The following is a 27,299-nucleotide window of genomic DNA, read 5'->3' on the forward strand; positions in this document are numbered from 1 at the left end:
TCCAAGTCTCTCTGTCCTGTCTTTGTTTCTCTGTCTGTAGGGCTCCCTTTAGTATCTCCAGTAGGGCAGGTCTCTTGTTAGCAAATTCTCTCAGCATTTCTTTGTCTGTGAAAAATTTAAGCTCTCCCTCAAATTTGAAGGAGAGCTTTGCTGGATAAGTATTCTTGGCTGGAAATTCCTCTCACTCAGAATTTTAAATATATCGTGCCACTGCCTTCTCGCCTCCATGGTGGCTGCTGAGTAGTCACTACTTAGTCTTATGCTGTTTCCTTTGTATGTGGTGAATTGCTTTTTCTCTTGCTGCTTTCAGAACTTGCTCCTTCTCTTCTATGTTTGACAGTGTGATCAGTATATGTCTCGGAGTGGGTTTTTTTGGATTTATTCTATTTGGAGTTCGCTGAGCATTTATGATTTGTGTATTTATGTTGTTTAGAAGATTTGGGAAGTTTTCCCCAACAATTTCTTTGAATACTCTTCCTAGACCTTTACCCTTTTCTTCCCCTTCTGGGACACCAATGAGTCTTATATTCGGACGTTTCATATTATCTATCATATCCCTGAGGTCCATTTCGAGTTTTTCAATTTTTTTCCCCATTCTTTCTTTTATGTTTTCATTTTCCATTCTGTCATCTTCCAGGTCACTGATTCGTTGTTCAACTTCCTCTAGTCTTGTACTATGAGTGTCCAGAATCTTTTTAATTTGGTCAGCAGTTTCTTTAATTTCCATAAGATCATCCATTTTTTTATTTAGTCTTGCAATGTCTTCTTTATGCTCTTCTAGGGTCTTCTTGATTTCCTTCATATCCCGTACTAGGGTCTCATTGTTCATCTTTAGTTCTTTGAGTAGCTGCTCTTAGGTGTGTCTCTTCTGGTCTTTTGATTTGGGTGCTTGGGCTTGGGTTATCCATATCGTCTGGTTTTTTCATATGCTTTATAATTTTCTGTTGTTTTTGGCCTCGTGGCATTTGCTGACCTTGATAGGGTTCTTTTAGGGTTTGTAGACCAGTTGAAGTCCTTATCTCTAATTTATCAGATCTACAGCTTCGTGGAGTACACTTTCTCTAACTAACCAGCAGGTGGCGTCCACGAGCCACCTGTTCTCCACAAGCCAGATCTCCCCTGCTTAGCCTTTTTGGTGAGTGGGGGAGTGAGTCTTGTGGGGCCCAATTGGTGTCCCAAGCTTGCGTGTGTAGTTGGTGTTGCCTGCCCTGTATGTGGGGCGTGTTTCTGGGCAGTCGGGGAGGGGCGTGGCCCTAACAATCAAATCTCCCTGATGATCCTAGAGTTTTAAAGCTACTGCAATAGTCTCATCCTTCAGTTCAGTCCTGCCACAGTTTGTCTCTGCCACTGACCCACAAGTCTTTGGTATTGGCGTATGGCTCCTGAGACTTGCAAGTGGGCCCCTCTTCCAGGCTGTGCACCCCGGGTCCTCTGTTGAGGGATGACTGTGCTATGTCGCAGGTGAGTGCCGTCCCCCCAGGGCAGTTCTGGGCTGCTGGGCTGTGTTGGGAGGCTCCCAGTCTGCTCAAATGATGGCTGAATGGGGCTCTGTTAATTCACACTGCTCCCCCTTCCCAGCTCTGGGACATTCAGCTGAGGTTGCAGGGAAGGCTAATGTCCACGCCCAGTTTTGTGGTGTGTGCCTGTTATTTGAAGCACTTCCGTCACACTGGGTTGTCTGGGGCAGCTCTGGGCTATGGGGCTGGCGATGGGCAGGAGTGTTTCCTGTCCACCAGGATGGTGGCTGTGAGCGGACACCCCCCTTTTCTTGGGAAGTTGTGTTGTTTAGTGAATTTTCTCAGCCACTGGATTATTGCCTTTTGTCTCAGAGCTCTCTTAGTTCTGCTCTTGACTTGACGTGCCCAAATTTCAATTCTTTGAAGCTTTCTGTATTGAGCTTCTTAGAGTAATTGTTTTAGAAAAAGCAAAAAGGATTTAAAAAAAAAAAAAAAAAAAAAAAAAACGGCCCTCCTCAGAGATCTAATGGGTTATTGAAATGCTAATAGACAAAGCAACCAGGGCCCTTAAGGAAAGGTGCCCAGGGCAGAGAGATCAGCCTTGCTTCGGGATTTGCATATGCGCCTCAAGGCCTGATCTCCGCCCTTCCCCTTTCTGTGTTCACCAGAACTCCAAAAATCCTCTGCTTTTATTTTGGAGTTTTTCGTGTTGTTTTTTTTCTATGCCTGTCTCCTCTCTGCTGGGCTGGCTGCTCTCAGAGTCTCTGGTGTCTGGCCTCAGTCTATCTATGGTTGGAGTTTGAATCAGTAGAATGAGTTTCCGGTAAGAGCAGCCACTGCAATTCTCCCTTCTCCTTCCTGGAGCTGACAGCCCCTCCTCCCCCGGGACTGAGCCTGGCAGGGAGGGGCGCGGGTCCCCTGGCCGCAAAAACTTACAGATTTCGCTGATCTCAGCAGTTCCACGTTTTCATGAGTGTTGTATGAAGTATGCCCAAAGACAGATTGCTCTGTGGTGTCCAGTCCACGCAGTTCCTGGCTTTTTACCTACTTTCCTGGAGGAGTAACTAAAACATACAGCTCACCAGTCTGCCATCTTGCCCCGCCTCCTAGTCTGTAATTTTCATTTCTTGTGTTGTGTTTTTCTTGTTTTGGTATCATGCTAATGGTGGCCTTATAGAATGAGTTGGGAAGTAATCCGTCCTCATATTTTATGGAAGAGTTTGAGAAGGATTTGTGTTAAATCTTAATTTAAGTGTATGGTAGATTTCAGCAGTGAAATCATCCAGTCTTGCACTTTTCTTTGTTGGGATGTTTTAAATCATTGATTCAATCTCTTTACTTTCTATAGGTCTGTTGGGATTTTCTATTTCTTCTTGCATCAGATTAGGTAATTTATATGTTTCTAGGAATTTGTCCATTAAATCTAGGTTTTCTAATATGTTGGCATATAATAGTTCATAGTACCCTCTTATAATCCTTTTTATTTATGTAAGGGTGATAGTAATGTTCCCACCTTAATTACTGATTTTAGTTATTGTGTCTGCTCTCTCCTTTTCTTTGTCGGTCTGGCCAGAGGTTTGTCATTTTATTTTTGGTCTTTTCAAAAAATCAACTTTTGGTTTTGTTAGTTCTCTCTGTTTAGCCCTACTGTAATCTTTTATTATTTCCTTCCTTTTACTAACTTTGGGTTTAGTTTGCTCTACTGTGTAGGCCTCTAGGTGTGAAGTTAGGTTATTGATTTGTGATCTTTCTTCTTCACTGTAGGCATTTGGAGCTATAAAGTTCTCTCTGAGCACTGGGGACTGCATCCCATAGGTTTTGGTATGTTTTGTTTTTGTTTGTCTCAAGATATTTATTGATTTCCCTTGTGATTTCTTCTTTGACCGATTGGTTGTTTAATATTGTTTTCATTAATTTCCATATATTTATGGATTTTCCAGTTTTCCTTCTTTTGTTGATATCTAGCTTTATTCCATTGTAGTCCAAGTTGATACTTTGTATGATTTCAATATTTTTAAATTTATTAAGATTTGATTTGTGGCCTAACGTATGGTTTATCCTGGTAAACACATTCCGTGTGCATTTGAGAAGAACGTGTATTATGCTTTTTTGGGTAGCATGTTATATATATGTTCATTAGGTCTAATTAGTTAATGGTGGTGTTGAAGTCTTCTGTTTCTTTATTGGTCTTCTGTTTAGATGTCCTATCAATTACTGAAAGTGTTGTATTGAAGTATCCAACTTATTGTAGAACTATTTCTCCCTTCAATTCTATTTTTGTCTAATTTTGCTTCATATATGTTGGGACTCTGTTGTAAGGTACATATATATTTATAATCATATCTTCTTGGTGGATTGATCTTTTTTTTCTTCAATACATAATATCCTTCTTTGTTTCTTGTAATCTTTTTAGACTTGAGGTCTATTTTGTCTGACAATAATGTCATTCTGGCTGTCTTCTGATTATTGTTTGCATGGGATATGTTTTTCTACTCTTTTACCTTCAACCTCTTTGTATCTTTGTACCTAAACTGAGTCTCTTGTAGACAGCATACAAATGGATTATGATATTTCATCCAGTGTGCCAATCTCTCTCTGCCTTTTAATAGGGAAATTTAATCCATTGACATTTAATAAGGTAATGACTGAGAAGGAAGGATTTACTTCTGTTATTTAGCTGTTTGTTTTCTCTATGTCTTGTGTGTTTTTTTGTCTTCAGTTATTCCATTATTGCCTTTTGAAAAATGTAGTTGCTTTTTTTAGTAGACCATTTTGATTCTCTTCGTCTTTCGTCTATACTTTTTAATTATTTTCTTAGTTGTTACTTTTGTCATTACCAGTTAATATCTTAAACTAGTAACAATATAGTTTGACCAGTGCCTACCTAGTTTCAACAGTATGCAAATTTTCTATTCCTCTATATCTCTGTCCCTCCTTCTTATATTGTTATTGGTTCAGATTACATCTTTATTCATTGAATATCCATTAGCATAGATTTAAAATGTTATTTTACACATTTGCCTTATAAGTCAGATGGGGAGTCAGTTATAAATCAAAGGTAGAATAATACAGTAATTAAAAAAAAATTTTTTTTGTTAGAGAAGTTGTAGATTTACAGAAATATCAGGCATCAAATATATAAAATACAGAGTTCCCATATACTAGCCTGTTATTCACACCTTACGTGTGTGGCACATTTGTTATAATTTGCAGAAGAACATTTTTATAATTGTGCTGTTAGCCACAGTCCATCATTTACAATAAGATTCATTGTGTTGTACAGTCCTATGATTTTTATTTTAATTTTTGTTCTAGTAACACATATATGTTACTAAATGTTACTAAAATTTCCCCTTTTAACCACTTAAACTGTATAATACAGTGTTCTTAATAAGAGATTTTTAATTTACCTATGTGGTTACTTTTACCAATGTTCTTTATTTCTTTCATGGCTTCAGGTTACTGTCTAGTGTCCTTTTATTTCAGCCTGAATGACTCCTTTTAGCATTTCTTGTATGGCACGTCTTTTGGAAATGAACTCTTTCAACTTTTGTCTATCTGTAAATGTCTTAATTTTGCCTTCATATCTGATAGATAATTCTAAAGATAGAGTTCTTGGTTCACAGTTTTTTCTTTAAAACTTTAAATCTGATGTCCCACTGTCTTTTGGCTTTCAAGGTTTCTGATGAGGAATCTGCTGTTAATCCTATTAGGGAAGCCTCCTTGTATATGACAAGTCACTTCTCTCTTTTTGCTTTCAAAATCCTCTCTTTGTCTTTGGATTTTGTCAATTTCACTATAATGTGTCATGGTGTAGATCTCTTAGAGTCTATCCTACTTGGAGTTCATTGAGCTTCCTGAATGTGTATATCAATATTTTCATCAAATTTAGGAAACTTTCCCCCATTATTTCTCTCTCTCTTGTCCTTCTGGGATTCCAATGATGGATATGTTGGTACGTTTGATGGTGTTCCAAAGGTCTCTCCGGCTGTGTTCATTTTTCTTCATTATTTTTTCTTTCTACTCATCACACTGGATATTTTCATTTCCTAATCCTTTCTTCTACCTGTTAAAATTTGCTGTTGAATCCATCCATCCAATTTCATTTAAATTACTGTACTTTGCAGCTCCAAACTTTCTGTTTCATTCCTTTTTATAACCTCCATTTCTTTTCTTTTGTTCAGACAACATTTTCCTAATTTCCTTCAGTTCTTTGTATATGAACTTCCTTTAGATCATTGACTCTACTTAAGACAGTTGATTTAAAGTTTTTGACTCATAGTTTCTATGTATGAGCTTCCTTATGGACGGTTTCTGGCAAAATTTCCTGTTTCTTTGTGTGTGTGTGTGTGTGTGTGTGTGTGTGTGTGTGTGTGTGTGTTTTGTTTTTTTTTTGAGAATTGGCCCTTCTGAATATTGTGTTGTAACTCTGGAAATCTTGTTCTCATACTCCTCTGGGATTGCTAGTGTTTTTGTTGTTAATGGTGGTTGTTCTAGTTTGCTAATGCTGCAGAATGCAAAACACCAGAGATGGATTGGCTTTTATAAAAAGGGGGTTTATTTGGCTATACAGTTACAGTCTTAAGGCCATAAAGTGTCCAAGGTAACACATCAGTAATCAGGTACCTTCACTGGAGGATGGCCAATGGCGTCCGGAAAACCTCTGTTAGCTGGGAAGGCACGTGGCTGGCATCTGCTCCAAAGTTGTGGTTTCAAAATGGCTTTCTCCCAGGACGTTTCTCTCTACCAAGCTTGCTCCTCTTCAAAACGTCACTCACAGCTGCACACTCCGTCCGGTCTCTTTGAGTCAGCATGTTTTATATGGCTCCACTGATCAAGCCCCACCCTGAATGGGTGGGGTCACACCTCCATGGGAGTATCCCACCAAAGTCACCACCCACAGCTGGGTGGGGCACATTCCAAGCAAATCTAACCAGCACCAAAACGTCTGTCCCACAAGACCACAAAGATAATGGCATTTGGGGGACACAATACAAACCGGCACAGTGGTGGTGGTGTTGAGAGCTGGAACTACTTGTGATTTTTCCAAACTCTTTTTGCTACCAAGGGGGAATGAAAAGAGAAGAGAGAGAAAAAAATATGTACTACCCTTTTTTTTTTTAATATTCATTTTATAGAGATATATTCACATACCACACAGTCATACAAAACAAATCGTACATTCGATTGTTCACAGTACCATTACATAGTTGTACGTTCATCACCAAAATCAGTCCCCAACACCCTCATTACCACACACACAAAAATAACCAGAATAATAGTTAAAGTGAAAAAGAGCAACTAAAGTAAAAAAGAACACTGGGCACCCTTGTCTGTTTGTTTGTTTCCTTTCCCCACCTTTCCACTCATCCATCCACAAACTAGACAAAGGGGAGTGTGATCCCCATGGCCCCCCTAATCCCACTGTCCCCCCTCATAAGCCACATTTTTATACAATTGTCTTCAAGATTCATGGGTTCTGGGTTGTAGTTTGATAGTTTCAGGTATTTCCTGCTAGCTATTCCAAGTCATTAGAACCTAAAAAGGGTTGTTTATATTGTGCGTAAGAGTGCCCACCAGAGTGACCTCTCGGCTCCTTTTGGAATCTCTCTGCTGCTGAAGCTTATTACATTTCCTTTCACATCCCCCTTTTGGTCAAGAAGATGTTCTCCATCCCACGATGCCGGGTCTACATTCCTCCCCGGGAGTCATATTCCACGTTGCCAGAGAGATTCACTTCCCTGGGTATCTGATCCCGTGTAGTGGGGAGGACAGTGATTTCACCTTTCAAGTTGGCTTAGCTAGAGAGAGAGGGCCACATCTGAGCAACAAAGAGCATTTGGGAGGAGGCTTTTAGGCACAATTATAGGGAGGCCTAGCCTTTCCTTTGCAGCAACAGTCTTCCCAAGGGCAAATCCCGTGGTAGAGGGCTCAGTCTATCAAACCACCAGTCCCCTATGACTGTGGGCATGTTAGCAACCATCGAGGTAGGGCTGGCCAATACCCCTGCATTCTCCATCAGCTCCTCAAGGGGGCTCTGCATATTTTTTTCCTTGTTTATTTATTTATTTTTTTAACTTTTTTTTTTTCCTAAATCAACTGTATGAAAAATAAAAAAATTAAAAAAAAATTAAAAAAAGGTACAATAAAAGAACATTTCAAAGAGACCATAACAAGGGAGTAAGAAAAAGGCAACTAACCTAAGATAACTACTTTACTTCCAACATGTTCCTACTCTACCCCAAGAAAGTAACCTAATATAGCAACATTTCTGTGAACTTGTTCCTACTATACCCATCAGAAATTAACAGACCATAGTCATTCCTGGGCATTCCCAGAATGTTAAATTTACCCACGATAGCTAATTTGTTCTTCTTGGATTATTGTTCCCCCTTCCTTAATTGCTCTGTATCGCTAGTTTCCCTACATTCTACATTGTACTACCTTTTTAATACTCCTGGGCCACTTTTCTCTGAGGGGCTTTGGAACAATTGCTACCCTCAGAGCTGGTTTCGCAGCACTCTGACGTAAGTGATCACAAGCACTGATCAGATCATGCAGACACACACACAAACACAATTTTGGCAGACTGTGTACTTATAGTCCTGGTTCACTGGTACCAGCAAGCTACATCAGGAACCCAGGCTGCAGCCCCTATTGCTGACTGCAGTGGAGTTGGGGGATGAACATGGTAACTGCTGCTTGAGGGGTGGAATTCACAATATTTACTGATTTTCCATCTCTTCCCTGGATGTTGCAGTTTCCTCTAGTCTTCAGAGTTTCGTTATAGTGTGTTCAGATAGTTCCTGCCAGTTCAGTGGGTTGTTTTGGTGGAGGGACTGATTTCTCTTGCTTTCTGCTCTGCCTTGTTCCCACAGTCCTGTTGTAAGATTTGAAATTGGAAATGTGAGACCTCCAACTTTGTTCTTCCTTTGCAATACTGATTTGGATTTCGGGGCCCCTTTTTATTCCATACAATTTGAGTATCGGCTTTTCCATTTCTGCAAAAAAGCCTGCTGGGATTTTGATAGGTATTACGTTGAATCTGTTGATAGCTTTGAGTAGTGTTGACATCTTAATAATAGTAAACCTTCCTATTCATTAACACAGTATGCCTTGCCATTTATTTAGGTTTTATTTTAGTTCTCTCAGCAATGTTTTGTAGTTTTCTGTGTACAAGACCTTCACCTCCTTGGTGAAATTTATTCATGTTTATTTTAGTTTTATGCGCTATTATTTGGGCTTGTTTTTTAATTTACTTTTCAGAATATTCTTTGCTGTATATGGAGAGACTGATTTTTTTGTGTTAATCTTGTAGCCTGCAGCTTTACTGAATTTGGTTATCAGTTCTAGAGGTTTTCTTGTGGATTACTTGGTATTTTCTAAATAAAGCATCATTATATTTGCTAATAGAAATAATTTTGGTTCCTCCTTTCCTGTGTTAATTTCCTTTTCTTGCTTAATTGCTCTAGCAAGGACTTCCAGAACAATGTTGAATAACAGCAATGAAAGTGGGCCTCCTAGTCACTGTTGAATGTTAGCTGTGGGTTTTTCATATATGCCCTTATCATGTTGAGAAAGTTACCTTCTATTCCTGTTTTTATGGGTGTTTTTATCATGACAAGGTGTTGGATTTTGTTAAATGCCTTTTCTGTACCAAGGAAATGATCATGTGATCTTTTCTCCTTCATTCTGTTAATGTGGTGTATTACATTGATTGCTTTTCTTATGTTGAACCACCTTTGTATTCCTGGGATAAATATCACTTTGTCTTGGTGCATAATTCTTTAAATATGCTGTTCGATTCAATTTACAAGTCTTGTATTGAGGATTTTTACATCTATGTTCATAAGGGCAAGTTGAGTTATGGTTTTCTTTTCTTGTAATGCCTTTATTTCGCTTTGTTATTAGAATAATGTTGACTTTCTTGACTGAGTTAGGTAAAGTTCCCTCTTCTTCAGTATTTTTTGAAGAAATTGAGTGAGATTGGTGTTAATTTTTCTTTGAATGTTTGGTAAAATTCACCTGCCCTCTGGTCCTGGACTTTGTTGGAAAGTTTTTTGATTGCTGATTTAATCTCTTTACTTGTTATCAACCTGTTTAGAGTATCTTATTTTTTCTTTTTTTTTGCCCCTGTTTTTCTACTCATCCATCTATACACTAGACAAAAGGGAGTATGGTCCACATGGCTTTCCCAATCACATTGTCACCCCTCATAATCTACATTTTTATACACTCGTCTTCAAGATTCAAGGGTTCTGGGTTGTGGTTTGATAGTTTCAGGTATTTCCTGCTAGCTATTCCAAGTCATTAGAACCTAAAAAGGGTTGTTTATATTGTGCGTAAGAGTGCCCACCAGAGTGACCTCTCGGCTCCTTTTGGAATCTCTCTGCCACTAAAACTTATTTCAGTTCATTTCACATCCCCCTTTTGGTCAAGAAGATGTTCTTCATCCCATGATGCTGGATCAAGATTCCTCCCCGGGAGTCATATTCCACATTGCCAGGGGTATTTACACCCCTGGGTGTCAGATCCCATGTGTGTGTGTGTGTAGGGGGGGGCAGTAATTTCACCTGCCAAGTTGACTTAGCTAGAGAGAGGGGGCCACATCTGAGCAACGAAGAGGCACTCAGTTTAGGTTATTGCATGTTTCTAGGAATTTGTCCATTTCCTCTAGATTATATAATTTGTTGGCAAACAGTTGTTTATCATGTTCTCTTATAATCCTTTTAATTTCTGTCAGATCAGTGGTTATGTCCACCTTTCATATTTTTTTTTAATTTTTAAAAGCTTTATTATGGCATAATATACTTACCATAAAATTTACCCATTTTAAGTGTATAGTTCAATGAGTTTTAGTAAATTTATACAGTTACGCAACCATCATCACAATCTGTCAGTTTCAGAACTCTTCCATCACCCCATTTCATATAAATAGGATCATGCAATATGTAGTCTTCTGTGTCTGGCTTCTTTTACTTAGCAATAATGTTCCCTACTGTTGCACACAGGCACACATCAGTAGTCCGTGCCTTTTTGTTGCTAAATACTCCATTGTTTGGGTATACCACATTTTGTTTATCCATTTGCCTGCTTATAGACATTTAAATTGTTTCCTATTTTCAGTTATTATGAATAATGCTGCTATGAACATTCATGTACAGATATTTATGTGGACATATGCTTTCATTTCCCTTGGGGAATGGAATGGCTAAATCATATAATAAGCATTTTTGTCACTTTTTAAGAAACTGATAATGCTGTTTCTCCCTTTATTTTGCTTTGTAGTTATTTGTGTCTTCTCATATTTTTTCTCCTTTGTCAGTCTAGCTGAAATTTGGTTAATGTTATTGACATTTTCAAAGAACCAACTTTTGGATTCACTGATTCTCTCATTCTTTTCCTATTTTCTGTTTCATTTAGTTATTCTCTAATCTTTTATTTTCTTTTATTTACCTTAGGGTTTGTCCTTCTACTTCTTGTTCCTCCAAATGTGAAATGTATGTTCTATAGGCATTTCAATATAGCTTTTTAAATACATACATTCCTAGCTATAGTGTTGTTTAATTTCCACATATGTGTCAGTTTTCCAGTTTCCTCTGCTTGTTGATTTCTAGCTTCATTTCATTGTGGACAGAGAAAATGCTTTCTATGATTTTCTTTTCAAATTTATTGAGACTGTTTTGTGGCGTAACGTCGTCTGATGGTATATCCTGGAGAATGATCCATGACCGCCTTAAAAGAATGTGTATTCTGTTGTTTTGGGGAGTAGTGTTCTGTATAGGTCTGTTAGGTCTAGTTTGTTTATGGTATTGTTTAAGTCCTGTCTTTCCTTCTTGATCTTTTGTGTAGGTGTTTTATTCCTTGATGAAAGTAGTGTATTGATATATCCAACTATCATTATAGAACTATCCATTTCTCTCTCAGTTTTGTCAATGCTTGCCTTATTTATTTTGGGGCTCTGATTAGTTGCATATATGCTTATAATCATTATATTTTCTCAATAGATTGATGCTTTTATTAATCTATAATATCTGTTTCTGTCTCTTTTAACTTTTTTTTTTGTTAAAGAAGTTGTGGATTACAGAACAGTCAAGCATAAAATACAGCATTCCCTATTATTAAAGCTTTGTGTTGCTGCAGAGCATTTGTTACAATTCATGAAAGCACATTTTTACAATAGTCCGTGGTTAGGGTTCACAGTTTGTTTTGTGCAGTTCCATGTTTTTTGTTTTTTGTTTTAATTTTATTCTAGTACCATATATACAAACAAAAATTTCCCCTTTTAACCATGTTCAAATATATAATTCACTGCTCTTAATTGTATTCACAATGTTGTGCTACCATCACCACCATTCATTACAAAACTTTTCTTTTGACCCAAAAGAAACTCCACATTTTAAGCCATAATTTCCTATTTCTTACTCCCACCCTGTAGCCCATATTCTAGATTCTAACTCCTGAGTTTGCTTATTCTAATTATTTAATATCATTGAGATCATACAATATTTGTCCTTTTGTGTCTGGCTTGTTTCGCTCAACATGATGTCTTCAAGTTTCATCCATGTTGTTGCATGTGCAGAACTGCATTCCTTTTAAATGCTGGATAATATTCCATTGTGTGCATATCCTACATTTTGTTTATCCATTCATAGGTCTGTGGACACTGGGGTTGCTTCTGTCTTATGGCAGTTGTGAATAATTATGAACATTGGTATGCAAATATCTGGCTGAGTCCCTGCTTTCAATTTTTTTAGGTATATACTTATAAGGAGTTTGCTGGGTCATATGGTAATTCTATACTTAACTTTTTGAGGAAATGCCAAACTGTCTTCCACAGTGCTGTACCAGTTTACATTCCTACCAGCAATGAATGAGTGTTCTTATTTCTCTACTTCCTCTTCAACATTTGTAATTTTCTGCTTTTTTTAATAGTAGCCATTCTAGTGGTGTTAAATGGTATCTCGTTGTCGTTTTGATTTGCATTTCCCTAATGGCTAATGATGTTGAGCATGTTTCACATGCTTTTTTGTCCATTTACTTCTAGGACACTCTAGCTTTAATTTTTGCATAATAGATTGTCTGTTGTATGTAATTTTTAAAGTTTTTATTTATCCCTTCTTAGTTTGTCTATGGTATTTATGTAGGCAAAGTAAATGCACCAATGTTTTCCTACCCTCTTGTGTTTTTGAAGGTCCTACTCTTTTTCCCTGTTCCCGGCAGAAACACCTGAAAAGATGAGGCTCATTCCATTCTTCGTATACTTAAAAGACTTCACTCCCACTAAACAGACCCAAATACTTCTTCTAAGGTGTTTTTTTTTTAACTTAAAAAAAAATGTCTCCTAGCCTCAGTAGGTCTAGTTTTGATAATGAGTTTTGATTTTGTACTTTCTGACTTAATAGTTAAAATACTACCATAATTATAGTGGCTTCTCTCCTCCGCTTTCTCCAGTAACCTTTTTTTTTTCTTTTTTTGTGGTTTCAGGGGTTCAACTAGATGTAGCTTCACCACCTGTGGATCATGAAATTCTATTAAAAGTTAAAACTGAAATTGAAGAAGAACTAAAATCCCTGGACAAAGAAATTTCTGAAGGTCTGTTTGTTCTTTTTTACCTAGTTAATTAGTAGGTTAATTTGAAATGGTTTGAATACTGTTGGTTTAATTTGTTTTTTTATGGTAGAGTGTTCTCAATATTACACAAATTACATTGGTATAGAATTATAAGGGTGAGACTGAAAGGTAGCCTTTCTCTTTCCTGGGGAATATGTCTGTAAAAGTTCCTCAACTATACCCAACAATTTAGATAAGTTCTTTCTGGTACAATCACTTTAAGGTCTTTTCCATTCAACATGATTTGATGTGTATTTGTATATTTATATACCAGTTATAACAACATTAAAGGAAAAAAATAAGCAGCTTTCATTTTTGTGTGTATATATGCTATAGATAGTTATAGTAGTAATGTATATGTCATTTTGTAGCTACATTTTTTGCACTTAACATAACATCATAAACTTTTTTAGTGATTATTTTACTAACTGCAAGAAATTTCATTGAGTGAACAAGTATTTTCACAATTTTTCCTCAATTAGTGAGGGCAGCACTTGGGTTTTTTCCTGTTTTGCCTTCCATAAGTAATACTGCATTGAACATCTTGCCTAATTATTTTTTCTTTTATAGCTTTATTGAGATATATTTCACATATTATTCAATCCATCTTATTAAAGTATACAGTTCATTTGTTTTTAGTATATTCTCAGTTATGCAACCATAGCCCACTATCTAATTTTAGAACATTTTCTAAAAACCAAAAGAAATTCTATATATGTTAGTGGTCTTTTCCTATCCACACTGCCCCCACCCCAGGCAACCAGTAATCTACTTCCTGTCTCTGGATTAGCCTGTTCTGGACATTTCATATAAATGGTACAAAACATAATGTGGCCTTTTGTGTCCGGCTTCTTTCATTTAGCATAATGTTTTCAGGGTTCATCCATGATGTAGCATATATCAGAACTTCATTCCTTTATAAGGCCAAATAATATTCCATTGGATGGATAGACCATGTTTTGTTTGTCCATTCATCAGTTGATGGACATGTATGTTGTTTATACTTTTTGACTATTAGGTTTAATGCTACTATGAACATTGGTATACAAGTTTTTATGTGGACGTATGTTGCCCAGTAATCTTTAAGATGAAAAATTAGAAATCATGTTCAGTTCCCTGTTAGTAGAAAAAGAATACAAATAAAAATTTACAGGTAATCCAGAAACCTAATGTTAGTTTTCTCTTTTATATTCTTTTACTAATATTTTTAGCTGATTAAAATTTCTAATCCTCTCTTTTTTTATTCAATTTTATTGAGATATATTCACATACGAAACAGTCATCCAAAGTGTACAGTTATTCACAGTACTGTTAAATAGTGCATTCATCACCACAATCAATTTTTGAACATTTTCATTACTGTAAAGAAAAAAGAATAAAAATTAAAGTAAAAAAGAACACCCACATCTCAACACCCCCAACCTTCCCTATTATTCATTTACTTTTTGTCCCCATTTTTCTACTCATCTGTCCATACACTGGATAAAGGGAGTGTGAGCCGCAAGGTTTTCAGTCACACAGTCACAACATAAAAGCTATATAGTTACACAGTTCATTTTCAAGAATCAGTCTTACTGGTTGCAGTTCAATAGTTTCAGGTATTTCCTTCTAGCTATTCCAATACACTAAAAATTAAACAGGGATATCTATATAATGCATAAGAATAACCTCCAGAATGTCCTTTTGACTCCCTTTGAAATCTCTCAGCCACTGAAACTTTATTTTGTTTCATGTCTAATTCTCTCGTAAGCCTTCATCCATATTCTGGTAACAGCAGACTTTTGAGTAGTAACATGGTAGAAGGAAAAAAGAGCAACAGAAGGCTTAAATACACTCATTTACTGAACCCCGTTATCCAACACTGATCATTAAAATGGCAGCCTCCACAGTTGCTCAGACAGCAATGTATTTGTGAACCTTGCAGCCATTTGAATCTTCCTTTGAGGCAAACACTTTCTGAAGAAATACATGCTTAACTCTCTGGTAAAATTTGTAGCCTTCTAGGAGCAATAGATTAATGTTACATTAATGTAATAATGTTTTTTGAAGGTGATTGATAACTCTTAGAAGTGGTACAAGCTGGTTGCTGTACTGGGGTTCTGGGTCCTATGTCCATACCATTTGTACCCTGTAACAACAATTATTCTGCCTGTTCTTCCTGCAGTCAGAGAATGGCTAGGTCTGTAGAACATTGAGTAAGGAAGCAGGTGAGAGCTGAGCTTGAACTGAGCAGGGAAAGGATAGGACTGCTTCTCTTCAATGTGCAACTTTTATACTTGATGTATACTCTCCACAGTTATTAAATTTATCCATGTGCAGGAATATTGAGTTTCAACATTCATTTCAATAAGGAAATGGAACTATTGACTCATCTTTTAAGGTGAAATAAACTTTAGAATCTGGCTTAAGACATGCCTCATTTATAAAGGTGAAAACAAAATCTTATATTTTAAAAAAGGAATATAAACCCAAGAGTTACCTCTTATTTATCATGTTTATACTAAATTGATCAGTAATCATATACTAAATTGGTATTTTAACATGTCAGTCTAGTCTTTCTCTTAAAACTAAGATATTTCCATCAAAACCCTTCCTGTTTTTTTAAAACCAAATAATAGGTGAGGAAAATTATTTCTTTATAAGGTTTTCTGAGTAATACATGAAAAAAAAAAACACATCAGAATTAGAATGTCACCATTTTGCAGCCCCCCAGTGAATGAATAGATTATCAATGGCTGGTAACATTAAAGAAAAAGAAAAAGAAAAAGACATTACGTGGCCCCTAATGAAGGAATGCAGTGTCACCTATAGTTTTGCCACAGGGAATCACATCCACGTCTGATCACTCCTTTGGGTCTAGCTGCCACCTTGCAAGGAATACAGGGGACAGGGGGACATGTTGAGTTGCACCAAGAGTATGCAACCAGCAAAATCCAGACTGTGGAATACTTTACAAGTCAATTGGCCAGGAGTACTTCAATAGATAAATTATATGGAAAGGAAAGTGATGCTTTTTCCCTTTGGGAATCCGTAGGTTAAAATAGATTTATAAGAGACACCAAGTTTTTAAAAAATGGGACATTTTTGTGATGTTTAGATATGCCTAATTGGATTATAAATGCAAGGAAGTGACTACTCTGAAAGCAGTAATCATAGTTCCTTCTGGAGGGAAGGATGGGGCTATAAATATAGTGGGACATGGTGGAGGCCTTCTGGAGTGAATGACAGTTCTGTTTGTAGACGTGGGTGGTGATTCGAAAGGATGTATGCCTTATAATTTAATTCACTAAGTCCTACATTTGCGTAGTTTTGTATATCTGAGCTTTATTTTAAAATAAAAGGGAAACTTTTTTTTAAATGTCTAAATTGAGAAGCTGTCACTTTTTGTTTTCAGGAAAGATAAATATCCATAATGATTATCTAACCTTGTTATCTGGCACATAACTATTAGCTTGTTCTCAATAGTAAGTGTCTTAATTCCCTGGGTTTTATACCACCCATTTGTTTTGTTTTGTTTTAATAGTCGCAGCTAACCTTTACTGAGCATATTATATATTTACATATGTACTTTTGATACATGATACATGCAGTGTATTTTATATGTGATACTTATTTCATGTATGTATTAAGTAACTTAACTCTACAAACCAGGTATTATTATTATCTCCATTTTACAGAAGAGAAAGTTGAAACACTGAGAGATTAGTAACTTGCCCTAGGTAAGGCATCAGCAAACTTTTTCTGCAAAGGCCCAGATAGCAAACATTTTAGGTAGGCCACGTGGTCCCTGTCACAACCGCCCAGCTGCTGCCACAGCATGAAAATAGCCATAACAACAGGTAAACAAATGAGTATGGCTGTGCTCCAGTAAACTCCACTACAGGCACTGGATTTTGCATTTCATTTCGTTTTCATTTATCAGGACATACTAATTATTTTCTAAAAACAATTTTAAAATGTAGGAATCATTTTTGGCTCACAGGTCTTAGAAAAACTCCCTGTGGGTAGGTTTGGCCCATGGCTTGTTGAAACTTGCCCTACGTCATTCAGCTAGGATAGCACAACTTTTGGTGTTTGTTAAATTAGATTTTCCTTTTGCTGTGTCTCCAGCCTTTGCCAGCACTGGCTTTGACCGTCACACCTCTCCAGTGTTCAGTCCTGCTAACCCAGAAAGCTCAATAGAAGACTGTTTGGCCCATCTTGGAGAAAGAGTGTCACAGGAACTGAAAGAGCCTCTGCATAAAGCATTACAAATGCTCCTCAGCCAGTGAGTCACCATTGCTGAGTGGGAATGTGCTTCTCTAGGTAGTCTCTGCATCTCTCAGGCAGCACTGGATCGGTTAAAGCTTTCTTTTAGGTGGTGTCACCTCTTTTCACAATTATTACTCGTCAATTTTTCTTTTTTTGCCTTTCCAAAGCACCTCTCTTTGAATTTTTCAGTGACAACTTTGCTTCAAAGCAGTGATTTAGCTGTCCTAGCATGGATTTGTTGATTTGTATTTACTTGTAGAACTATCAGGTTTCAACAGAGACACTATTTGTACTGAACTGTATATATAAGCTATTTTATTTGTCTTGATCACTTTTTACTACCATTCCTCCTAGTGGCCAACATAAAATAATGGCTAGGGTTTTGTATATTGCATTGTAAGGTGGGATTAACATTATATTTCTGTATTTTGGATATACCAACCATATATGCAAACTTTGGGGTTGCACATCTGCCTCTTCAACTACTTTCATATTCTTAGAGTGGGAACTAATCTGCAGCTATGGTTCTGACTGTTAAAACTAAAGGCAAGAAGGCAGTGATAGTGAAAATATATTAAAATTGAGCCAAGTCATTTATTGTAAATCTTAAAAATTCATTTCCCCTAATTCTGTGCTGAGAATCGTTAAGGAATTGGTATTCATAAGAAAAAATATTTGTCTTAATGAAGACTGACAACTTTATAAAACTTGGTGAAGATTGTTCCTTCACTAAAAGGGCTACAGTTCAGATGCAGTAAAATATAGTAAGTTAATTCCTTACTTTCAAGCAGGTGAAATTTATCATTTACCATGGTTAGAAGAAAGCAATTTGGGTTTTAGGAGGATTACGTTTGTTTCTGAATATTCTGATGAATTGAACAAATGTGAAAATCTTAATTATACTTAAGGAAGGAGTGGAATGAAAACATATTTGGATTTCTTTAATCTTTTTTAATAGAAAAGTTTAAAAATAACTGTGGAGAGAAGAGTATGGGTGTTGGAAGTAATAAATCTTAAATTTGGAGTTACTACAGTGATTTTCAGAAGTGTTGTCTGGAGCCTTAGGATTCCTCTGAGGTAGTTTAGGGGCCCCTGCAGAGATGAGGGACAGGTTGAGAGGCTGAGTGGGTGGGTTTATTGGGGCCTCCCCACTATTCTTCAGCCAGAACAGGTATACTTTCAGCTGTTTTATATATTGAGGTTTAATGTAAAATTTGAAGAAAGAAATCACTTTACAAAAAAACAAAGCAAACTTGTAAAAACTGTTGGGACTGGAGTAACTGAGAGGCTCAGAAACAGTATTATAAAGGAAAAAAATTACATTGTTTCTGCCTTTTCATAATCTACAAGAAAAATTGCTTATCTTCTTACTGCAAAGTAAATTATGCTTAAAAGAAAATAGCCTTGGATGAATATTCTGTTTTTCTCCAAACCCTGAATACTAATACAGTTATTTTTTAAATTGGTGCCTCTGTTTGCATATCAAATTCAGGTCTCTTTATAAATAATTTTTTTTCAGGAATCTGCTTTTGAAAGTTGTTAAGCTCTATTATTAATACCTTTAAAATAACTAATTGATGTCAAGTTAGAAGTACTATACAACTTGAAGATAATATTTTTTAAGGTGGAATATATCCCCTGTCTTCCAAACTGTTTTGTTAAAATGAGAAATTACTCTTGAACTCTTCATGTAGAAGAACACCAACAAAAAAGTTCCCCTCCCTCCTTTTCTTCTTTGCTCTATTCTGATGTCTTGTTAGATAGGACTGGTCATTCAGCTACGTTCTTTTCTTTTCATTAGATTTCCCTTGAATGTTTTAATCTGCTGGATCATGTATGTGCATATATGTGTGTACATATAATGTTTCCAATCATGTTTCATTCTGAAGGGTGCTAAAGTACTTTAGCCTGATAGACAAACTACCAATAAGGACTACTGTGACCCACCATCAAACAGTTCAGGAAAGGAAGTGAAGGGACTGATATACACAAGTAAAGCTTCAGGGAGAATATAGGTAGGTAGACCGTATGGTATCTGCTGAAGTTCAAGTTTTATAAGAATCTATTAGTAGCTCAGGCTTTCTAAAAGTCTACTTTACATTAAAGGTTACTTTAATGGGAATGTGATATGAGGAAGGTAGGCTGTAACATCTTATCATTTAAAAGTTCGTTACTGATATCTCATCTCCTTTAGCATCGTTGTAGTATTGATTTGATATTGACTTGTGTAAAAGAATGATATCTGTGTCACCAGAACAGTTTTCTGATGGATCTAGACCAGCGCTATCCACTAGAAATATAATGCAAGCCATATTTCCAGCAGTCACATTAAAAAAAGTGAAAATAGAGTAAAAATAAAGTGAAATTATTTTTAAAAATTTTATTAATATATTTTATCTAACCTAGTTTGTCTAAAACATTATTTTAACAAGTAATCAGTATAAAAATTATTAATGAGGTATTTTACATTCTTTTTTTTATGTTTAACTTTTGGAATTTGGTGTGTGTATTATACCTTCAGCACGTCACTAGCCATGTTTCAAATGCTCATTTGCCACATGTGGTATCTAGACATTGTCATGGCAGGTGTCAAAATTCTAACTTAAGTGGGAGCAGTATGACCTTTGGAGCCAGGTGGAGTTGAGTGTGAATTCCTCCTCTACTGCTGGCCAGCTGTGTGGTCTTGGGATAGTCTCAGCTTTTCTAGGCCTTGGTTTCTTAAGGTGTAATATAATAATACATAATGTATACTATAAATATAAAAAAATGTAAACTAACATAGTAGGTCACCAATAAGTGATATCTGCTACTAATCTTAAGTATTCACAGGCTGAAGGGAGGAGAGTGGTCAGAGCAAAAAATGCCTTTGGAGTGTGATTTTTATATCCTATAAAAGCAAGATTCCTCTCCCTCCTTTTTCCATATATGATAATACTTTGCCCCCAAAAGAAGAGGAAGGTGTACATTTTATTAAATCTTTTATTCAATCTATGGATGCCTTCATTTTGTTACTTGATATCAAGCATTGCTTTCTTCTGCATTTGCACATGAAACTGACCCTTAGAATATATTACTTAAAATTAGTCCAGAAATGAGTGAGGGACTTCTGTTGTCATTGCTTAACAATTTAAATTTTTGGTGTGAATAGGACTTACATGAAAACAATCAGAAAAGCTTCTTTCTCTGCCCTCCAGGATTTTATATCATAAAATTCCAACTTAAAAATGGAGTTCTGTTATTACCCTTGTTTATTACAACTCCATATATCGTTAATTTGAAAAGTCATCCAGGTGATGTCTCTTTAGTTTTTCAATATTTTCAATATTTTAGATGATTTGCCTTTTTAAAAAATTAAAATTGTGCTTGTACTTTTATTGAGATAATTTTTAGTTATTATTTGAGGATTAATAACCCAATTATTGATATGCAACATAGAAATCTTACCAAATAAGTTTCAAGCAATTACAAAAAATTTACGGGAATAAATATTTATCTCATTATGTTAATTGCTCTCCCAAGATATTAGCATGTATCTCTGCCTATAGAGAATGCTTGAAGAAAAATGCATACCACAGTTAAAAGTCTCATCTCATTCAAAACATCCTATTGAATAATCCTTGTCACTTTAGCAAAGTGTTGAACAACAGACTAGTGAATGTATATTTATTCATTTGGAAATTTAGAATTTTCCTTCTTTGTGACACAGACTTTTAAAAAAATCTCTACAGGCCAGTGACATATCAGGCATTTCGGGAATGTACACTGGAGACTGCAGTTCATGCCAGCGGCTGGAATAAGGTATTAACCAAATTATCTTTTCTCTCACAAGATTTTAGTGTGTTAATGATAAAGTATAGGAGGAATTGCTAGCATCATAAAAGAGAAAACTGTTAGTGCTCATTATTTGGTGTATAACTAAAGCTAACTATGTTAAGTGGATTCTTAGTTTTTTAATTAATGATTCAAAGTTCTGCTTGGCCCAAAAATGTTTCTGTCATAGTTTGCCACTTTTCCTTCCTATCTGTCCTGAATTTTCTGTCATTTCTTTATTTCTTGGTTTGGACATGACACTTATTTCCAGACAGTTATTTGTTAAAATGTGCATATGTCTTGGGAGGAAAAGAATAAGGGCTTCATTTGGTAGACTGCCTTTTCTGGTTCTATTAAAGAAATAATACCATTTGCAATTCATTGTTTACAAAGTATTTCATGTCACGTCTCATTTGATCATCACAACCATCCTTTGCAGAAGGCAGAAGGGGTTTATTAACTTTTGTTTCATTATCTATCTGTCTGTCTGTCTATCTATCTATCTATCTATCTCTGCTAGGTGAATAATCAGAGAAAATAGTTAAATAACTTGCATAGGACCCCTTGACTAGTAAGTATTTGAACCAACACAAGAGCTAAGGTCTTCTGATTCCAGCTTTAGTATTTTTTCCACTGTATCAAACATACTGTTTATCCATTATCTCAGACTGTTTCATCTATTTATCACCTTTAAAAGCAAGAGCATCTAAGGGGCTGCAATAGTTGATGGCTAAACTCAGTATGTGGAAGGTGTATGGTCCTTTGTGATAGGTTACTGGGGATGAGCAAATCCACTAAAATTATTTTACAAATAGTCATCTCTACTCAGAATTGTTTATAATATGGGTCAGACCATGTGTTTGTGTGCACAAAATTGATGTATATTTTTTTACTCACCTTAATTAAGGCTTTGGATGCATCACAGAGTAGTAATTAATACGATAGGCTTTATAATCAGACTTGTTTCAAATCTCAGCTTTGCTTCGGACTAGATGTATATCTTTGGACATACTAATTAAGCTCTGTAAACCTTCATTTTCTCATCTGTGAAATGGAGATAGTGCTACTAACCTCATAAGTTTTGTTATAATTAAATAGGATAATATATGTTAAGTGCTTTTTTATTAGAGAAGTTACAGGTTTACAAAAAAATCATGCATAAAATATAACACACATCCCCCCCCCCCCGTAATTAATACCTTGCATTGGTGTGGTTCATTTGTTACAATTGATGAAAGAATATTTTTATAATTGTACTGTTAGGTATGGTCCCTAGTTGACATTAGTGTTCACTGTGTTGTGTTGTACAGTCCTATGGTGGTGTTTTTTTGTGGGTTTTTTTTTTTTTTTAATTTTTATTCTAGTAATATATATACAACCTAAAATTTCTCCTTTTAACCATATTCAAATACATACAGTGCTGTTAGTTACATTTACAGTGTTGTGCTACTATAACCACCATCCATTACCAAAAATATTATACTGGTTTTAACAAATGAGATCTTCCCAAATAGTCACTATTACAGAGTTTTAGTATGTTAGTTTCAGTTGCTTTCTTGGAATAAAAAAAAATCCTCTCATGGCCATTTGAAATAGTTGTTATAAATAAAAATACCTTGGTTATGATATATTTCTTATGATAGCAAACCACAAATATTTTTAGGTACCTCATATGACTAGCTGTTTTCCCTACTTTATATTCTCTCCTGTCTAGTGACGGTTATAATCAACTCTTATGTACCACCACCTCACCCCACTCCAGTCCTAGGGCTGTCCTCAAAAATTTGAGTAAACTCCAGTCTTCACTTTCTTTACTCTGCCTTTTTTCCCATTCCCTGCCTCTTTAGTCCATTTCTAGCAAGGTACCAACTATTGACTTTGAAGATATGTCTTGGCTACCTCATAGAAATAAGACATGCCAGCTAGAATATTACTTGCACTGCTGAACCCAGTATTATTCTCCTATGTCTTCTATGGCTGAAAAGAACATGACTTACAGCCTAATTAAAATCAGATTGGCTAATTTGAAGCAATTAGCTCATATTTTATATTTAGCATTAAGTATGAAATTGTATTTAATAAATGTTTGCAAAATTGTAATATAACATTGTTTATATGAATATAGCTATCGGGTGTGTAGGTCAGTGACACTCAAATGAAACACCCATCGGAGAGGAGAGAAAAAAATGTCTACAAAGCATGGCAGATTAGGGTAACCTGAATATCAATTTGTATTATACGGAATTTTAAAGGCATCATGGTAGAATGCTTTTTAAATATATCAAAACAAGTGGAGCAAACAATGGTTTACAAATCTGTATTAACAGCATCATCTCTTTGTTAAAGAAAAAAAATTACATGTGTAAAAGCAAAATATATAGAGTACATATGCCTAGAAAAAGAGTTGGAGTGATATGAGACAAAATATTGAATAATATGTAGTAGTAATCTCAGATACCCTGTATCATTATAGGCAATGACTTTTCTTTGTTTTTTCTCTTGGGTATTATTTTTGTCCTATATTCTTATCTGATTACAGAAAAAAAAAAGAGAAAGCCAGCTACAGTATCATTGGCCTACGTATTGTTCATCATATAATAGCTGTCTGTTAGAAAAATAAATAGCAAAGATAAATGAACTATTTATATATATACATACATAAAAGTGATAACCTTCCAAGTGCAATTTAACAAGTAGTTAGCAAATTTCAAAGAATATTATAGGTTATAATTCCATAGTTTCAGTTATTTCCTTATTATGAAATATATATATAAAAAGGTATTATCTTTCAAAGTATGATTTAACAAGTAGATGTATAGGAAATTTCCAAAGTTATGAGTTATAGTACCATAGTTTCAGTTATTTCCTTGTGAAATCTAACACGTACAAAAAGGTATAGCTTTCAAATTACAATTTAACAAGTTGCTATAGAACAAATTTCAAAGGATGCTATGGGTTACAGTTCCACCATTTCAATTTTTTCCTTCTAACTATTCTAATACCCTAGCAACTAAGAAAAAGAAAATTATATAAAGATTCAGTATTCATAGTCCTTTGTTAAATTCTATCTTGTTTGTTGCTACCTCTTCCTCTAGTTTAATCACTTTCCTGATCTTCAGGGATGTCTAGGCAGTGACCACCCTAACCTGTTCATGTTGAAAAGGGGCGTCAACTTTGTGAGCAAAGGGGATATATCTAGTTGATATTCTTGAAGAGGCTATTACCTCTGGGTTTTGGGACTTAGCTGGCATGGGAGCATTCTGAAGGATTTAAGTTTCTGGCGAGTAAACTTACTGAGTGAAACTTTTATAGAGTCTCAGATAGGTATCCAGATATTCTTTAAGGTTTTCAGGACCACTGTTGACTTGGGCTTATCATATTGTGGTCATTTGGCATATCTAAGTGAAGCTTGCATGGGAGTAACCTGCAGGACAACCTCTTGACTCTATTTGAATTTTCTTAGCCACTAAAACCTTATTTTTGTTGCCTTTCTTTTCCCCCTTTTGGTCAAAAAGCAGTCTCAATCCCTTGAGTCAGGCTCATTTCTGGAATCTGTGTTCCATGTCACCAGGAAGGCTCATTCATCTAGGGGGTCATGTCCCATGTTGTGCGGAGGGGGATGAATTTATTTGCAGAGTTAGGCTTAGAGAGAGAAAGTCCACATTTGAGCAACAAACGAGGTTCTCTGGAGGTGACTCCTAGGCATAATTACAGGTGGGCTTAGCCTCCTCTTTACAATCATAAGTTTCACCCGAACAAGCCTCAGTATCGAGGGCTTGACTTATAAAGTAGGGGGTTCCTAAGTTCACGTAGAATATCTTATATCCATGATAATCCATCCATATCTCTCATTATCATAACTTAGTTGTACTATCCTCTTCACTCTCCATTTTATACAATTGTCATGACCCAAAACATTTCATAACACTTGTCAGCCCTTAATTATTTGTCCCTAGTATTTGTGTAATACTAGTGTGGTATTCCTATTAATTATAGTCTCTAGTATGCAATAGGTAGATTTTTCCCATATACCCTTCTGTTGTCAACTCTCTGTGCTAGTGTCATACCTTAGAAGTGTACAAGCGCCTATCTGTTCTTGTGGTGCTAATCTGTGGGAAACATGCCTTTAAACAACCCCTTTCAATCCTATTTGCCTTCAGTACAGCTCTGATACTTATCCTGTTAACAAACAATTGTCACCCCTATCCATTCCCATACTTTGAATTCACCATCGTTAACATATCTGAACATACTAGATTATCATTCCCCCTCACTAGCTGCTGTCTATCACTAGGTCCCCAGTATTCCTATAAGACCTTAGGAATAAATATCTCTCCTTTTGTGTCTGAGTTATTTCACTCAGAATTGTATCTTCAAGGTTCATCCATGTTGCCATGTTTCAGGACCTTGTTGCTTGTTACTGCTGCATAGTATTCCATTGTATGTATATACCACATTTTGTTTATCCACTCGTCTGTTGAAGGACACTTGGATTGTTTCCATCTCTTGGCAATTGTGAATAATGCTGCTATGAACGTATGTGTACAAATATTTGTGTCACTGCTTTCAAATCTTCTGGATATATACCAAGAAGTGGAATTGCCAGATTATAGGGCAATGCAATATCTAGTTTTCTGAGAAACCTTCTGTATTAGTTAAGGTTCTCTAGAGAAACAGCATCGACAAGAGATATCTATAAATATAAGATTTATAAAAGTGTCTCACACAACGAGTCCAAATTCTGTAGGGCAGGCAGCAGACTGGCAACTCCAATGAAGATGTTCGATGAACTCCTCAGGCAACGAACTGGCAACTTTGATGAACTCCTCAGGAAATGCTTTGCTGGTCAGCCAAAGAAGAAGTGAAGGTCCTCTATCTGTCTCGCTTAAAAGTCTTCAGCTGATCAGATTAAATCCAGCTGATTGCATTCTCATTGTGGAAGACATACCCTTTCTTGATGTAGTCAGTCACAGCTGCAGCCAATTGACGATGGTTTAATAAACCAGCCTTCTGGTTTATTAACCTGCCACAAATGTCCTTGTAGTAATGGTTAGGCCAGTGCTTGCTTGACCGGACACCTGGGTACCATCACCTGGCCAAGTTGACACATGAACCTATCACACCATCAAACTGTCTTCCACAGTGACTGTGCCATTATACAGCCCCACCAGCAATGAATAGGAGTTCCAATTTCTCCATATCCTCTCCAGCATTTGTAGTTTTCTCTTTGTTTGATGGCAGCCATTCTTATTGGTGTGAGATAATATCTCATTGTGATCTTGATTTGCATCTCCCTAATAGTTAGTAAAGATGAACATTTTTTCATGTGTTTTTTGCCGTTTGTATTTCCTCTTGAGAGAAATGTCTTTTCATATCTTTTGCCCATTTTAAAATTGGACTGTTTGTACTTTTTGAGTTGTAGGATTTCTTTATATATGCAAGATATCAGTCTCTTATCAGATACATGGTTTCCCAATATTTTCTCCCATTGAGTTGGCTGCCTCTTCACCTTTTTGGCAAATTCCTTTGAGGAATAGAAGCTTTTGATTTTGAGGAGTTCCCGTTTGTCTATTTTTTTCTTTTGTTACTTGTTCTTTTGGTGTTAGGTCTAAGAAGTGACCTCTTATTACTAGGTCTTAAAGATGTTACCCTACATTATCTTCTGGGAGTTTTATGGTATTGTCTCTTGTATTGAGGTCTTTGATCCACTTTGAGTTAATTTCTTTATAGGGTGTGAGGTAGGGGTCCTCTTTCATTCTTTTTTGTTATGGCTATCCAGTTCTCCCAGCCCCATTTGTTGAAGAGACTATTCTGTCCCAGTTCAGTATATTTGGGGAACTTATCAAAAATCAGTCAACCATATATCTGAGGGTCTATTTCTGAACTCTAAATTCGATACCATTGACCAATATGTCTGTCTTTATGCCATTACCATGCTGTTTTGACCACTGTAGCTTTATAGGAGGCTTCAAAGTCTGGAAGTATAAGTCTTCCCACTTCATTCTTCTTTTTTAGGATGTTTTTGGCAATTTGAGGCCCCTTTTCCTTCCAAATAAATTTGATAACTAGTTTTTCCATGTCTTTTCCCAAGTAGGTTGTTGGAATTTGGATTGGGATTCCATTGAATCTATAGATCAGTTTGGGTAGAATTGACATCTTAACAATATT

The 27,299-nt window shown here is 36.0% G+C and overlaps 1 protein-coding gene across 6 annotated transcripts in view; it reads left to right on the forward strand.

Annotated features, from left to right (window-relative positions):
* The window catches only part of BCL2L13 (BCL2 like 13), a 126,167-nt gene that overhangs the window by 55,166 nt on the left and 43,702 nt on the right, over positions 1 to 27,299 (forward strand). The window contains exons 3-5 of one of the 6 annotated variants that reach the window (XM_037848021.1): positions 12,945 to 13,052; positions 17,181 to 17,337; positions 19,211 to 19,341. In XM_037848021.1, coding sequence (XP_037703949.1) covers positions 12,945 to 13,052; positions 17,181 to 17,337; positions 19,211 to 19,295 — 350 coding nt within the window. In that variant the 3' untranslated portion in view covers positions 19,296 to 19,341. Of the gene's footprint in view, positions 1 to 12,944; positions 13,053 to 17,180; positions 17,338 to 19,210; positions 19,342 to 21,049; positions 21,120 to 27,299 lie in introns of those variants that run through there. The other 5 variants (XM_037848017.1, XR_005218554.1, XM_037848022.1 and 2 more) reach the window with 5 other exon arrangements.

The sequence above is a fragment of the Choloepus didactylus genome, chromosome 8, assembly GCF_015220235.1.
Source record: "Choloepus didactylus isolate mChoDid1 chromosome 8, mChoDid1.pri, whole genome shotgun sequence".
NCBI classification, from domain to species: Eukaryota; Metazoa; Chordata; class Mammalia; order Pilosa; family Megalonychidae; genus Choloepus; species Choloepus didactylus.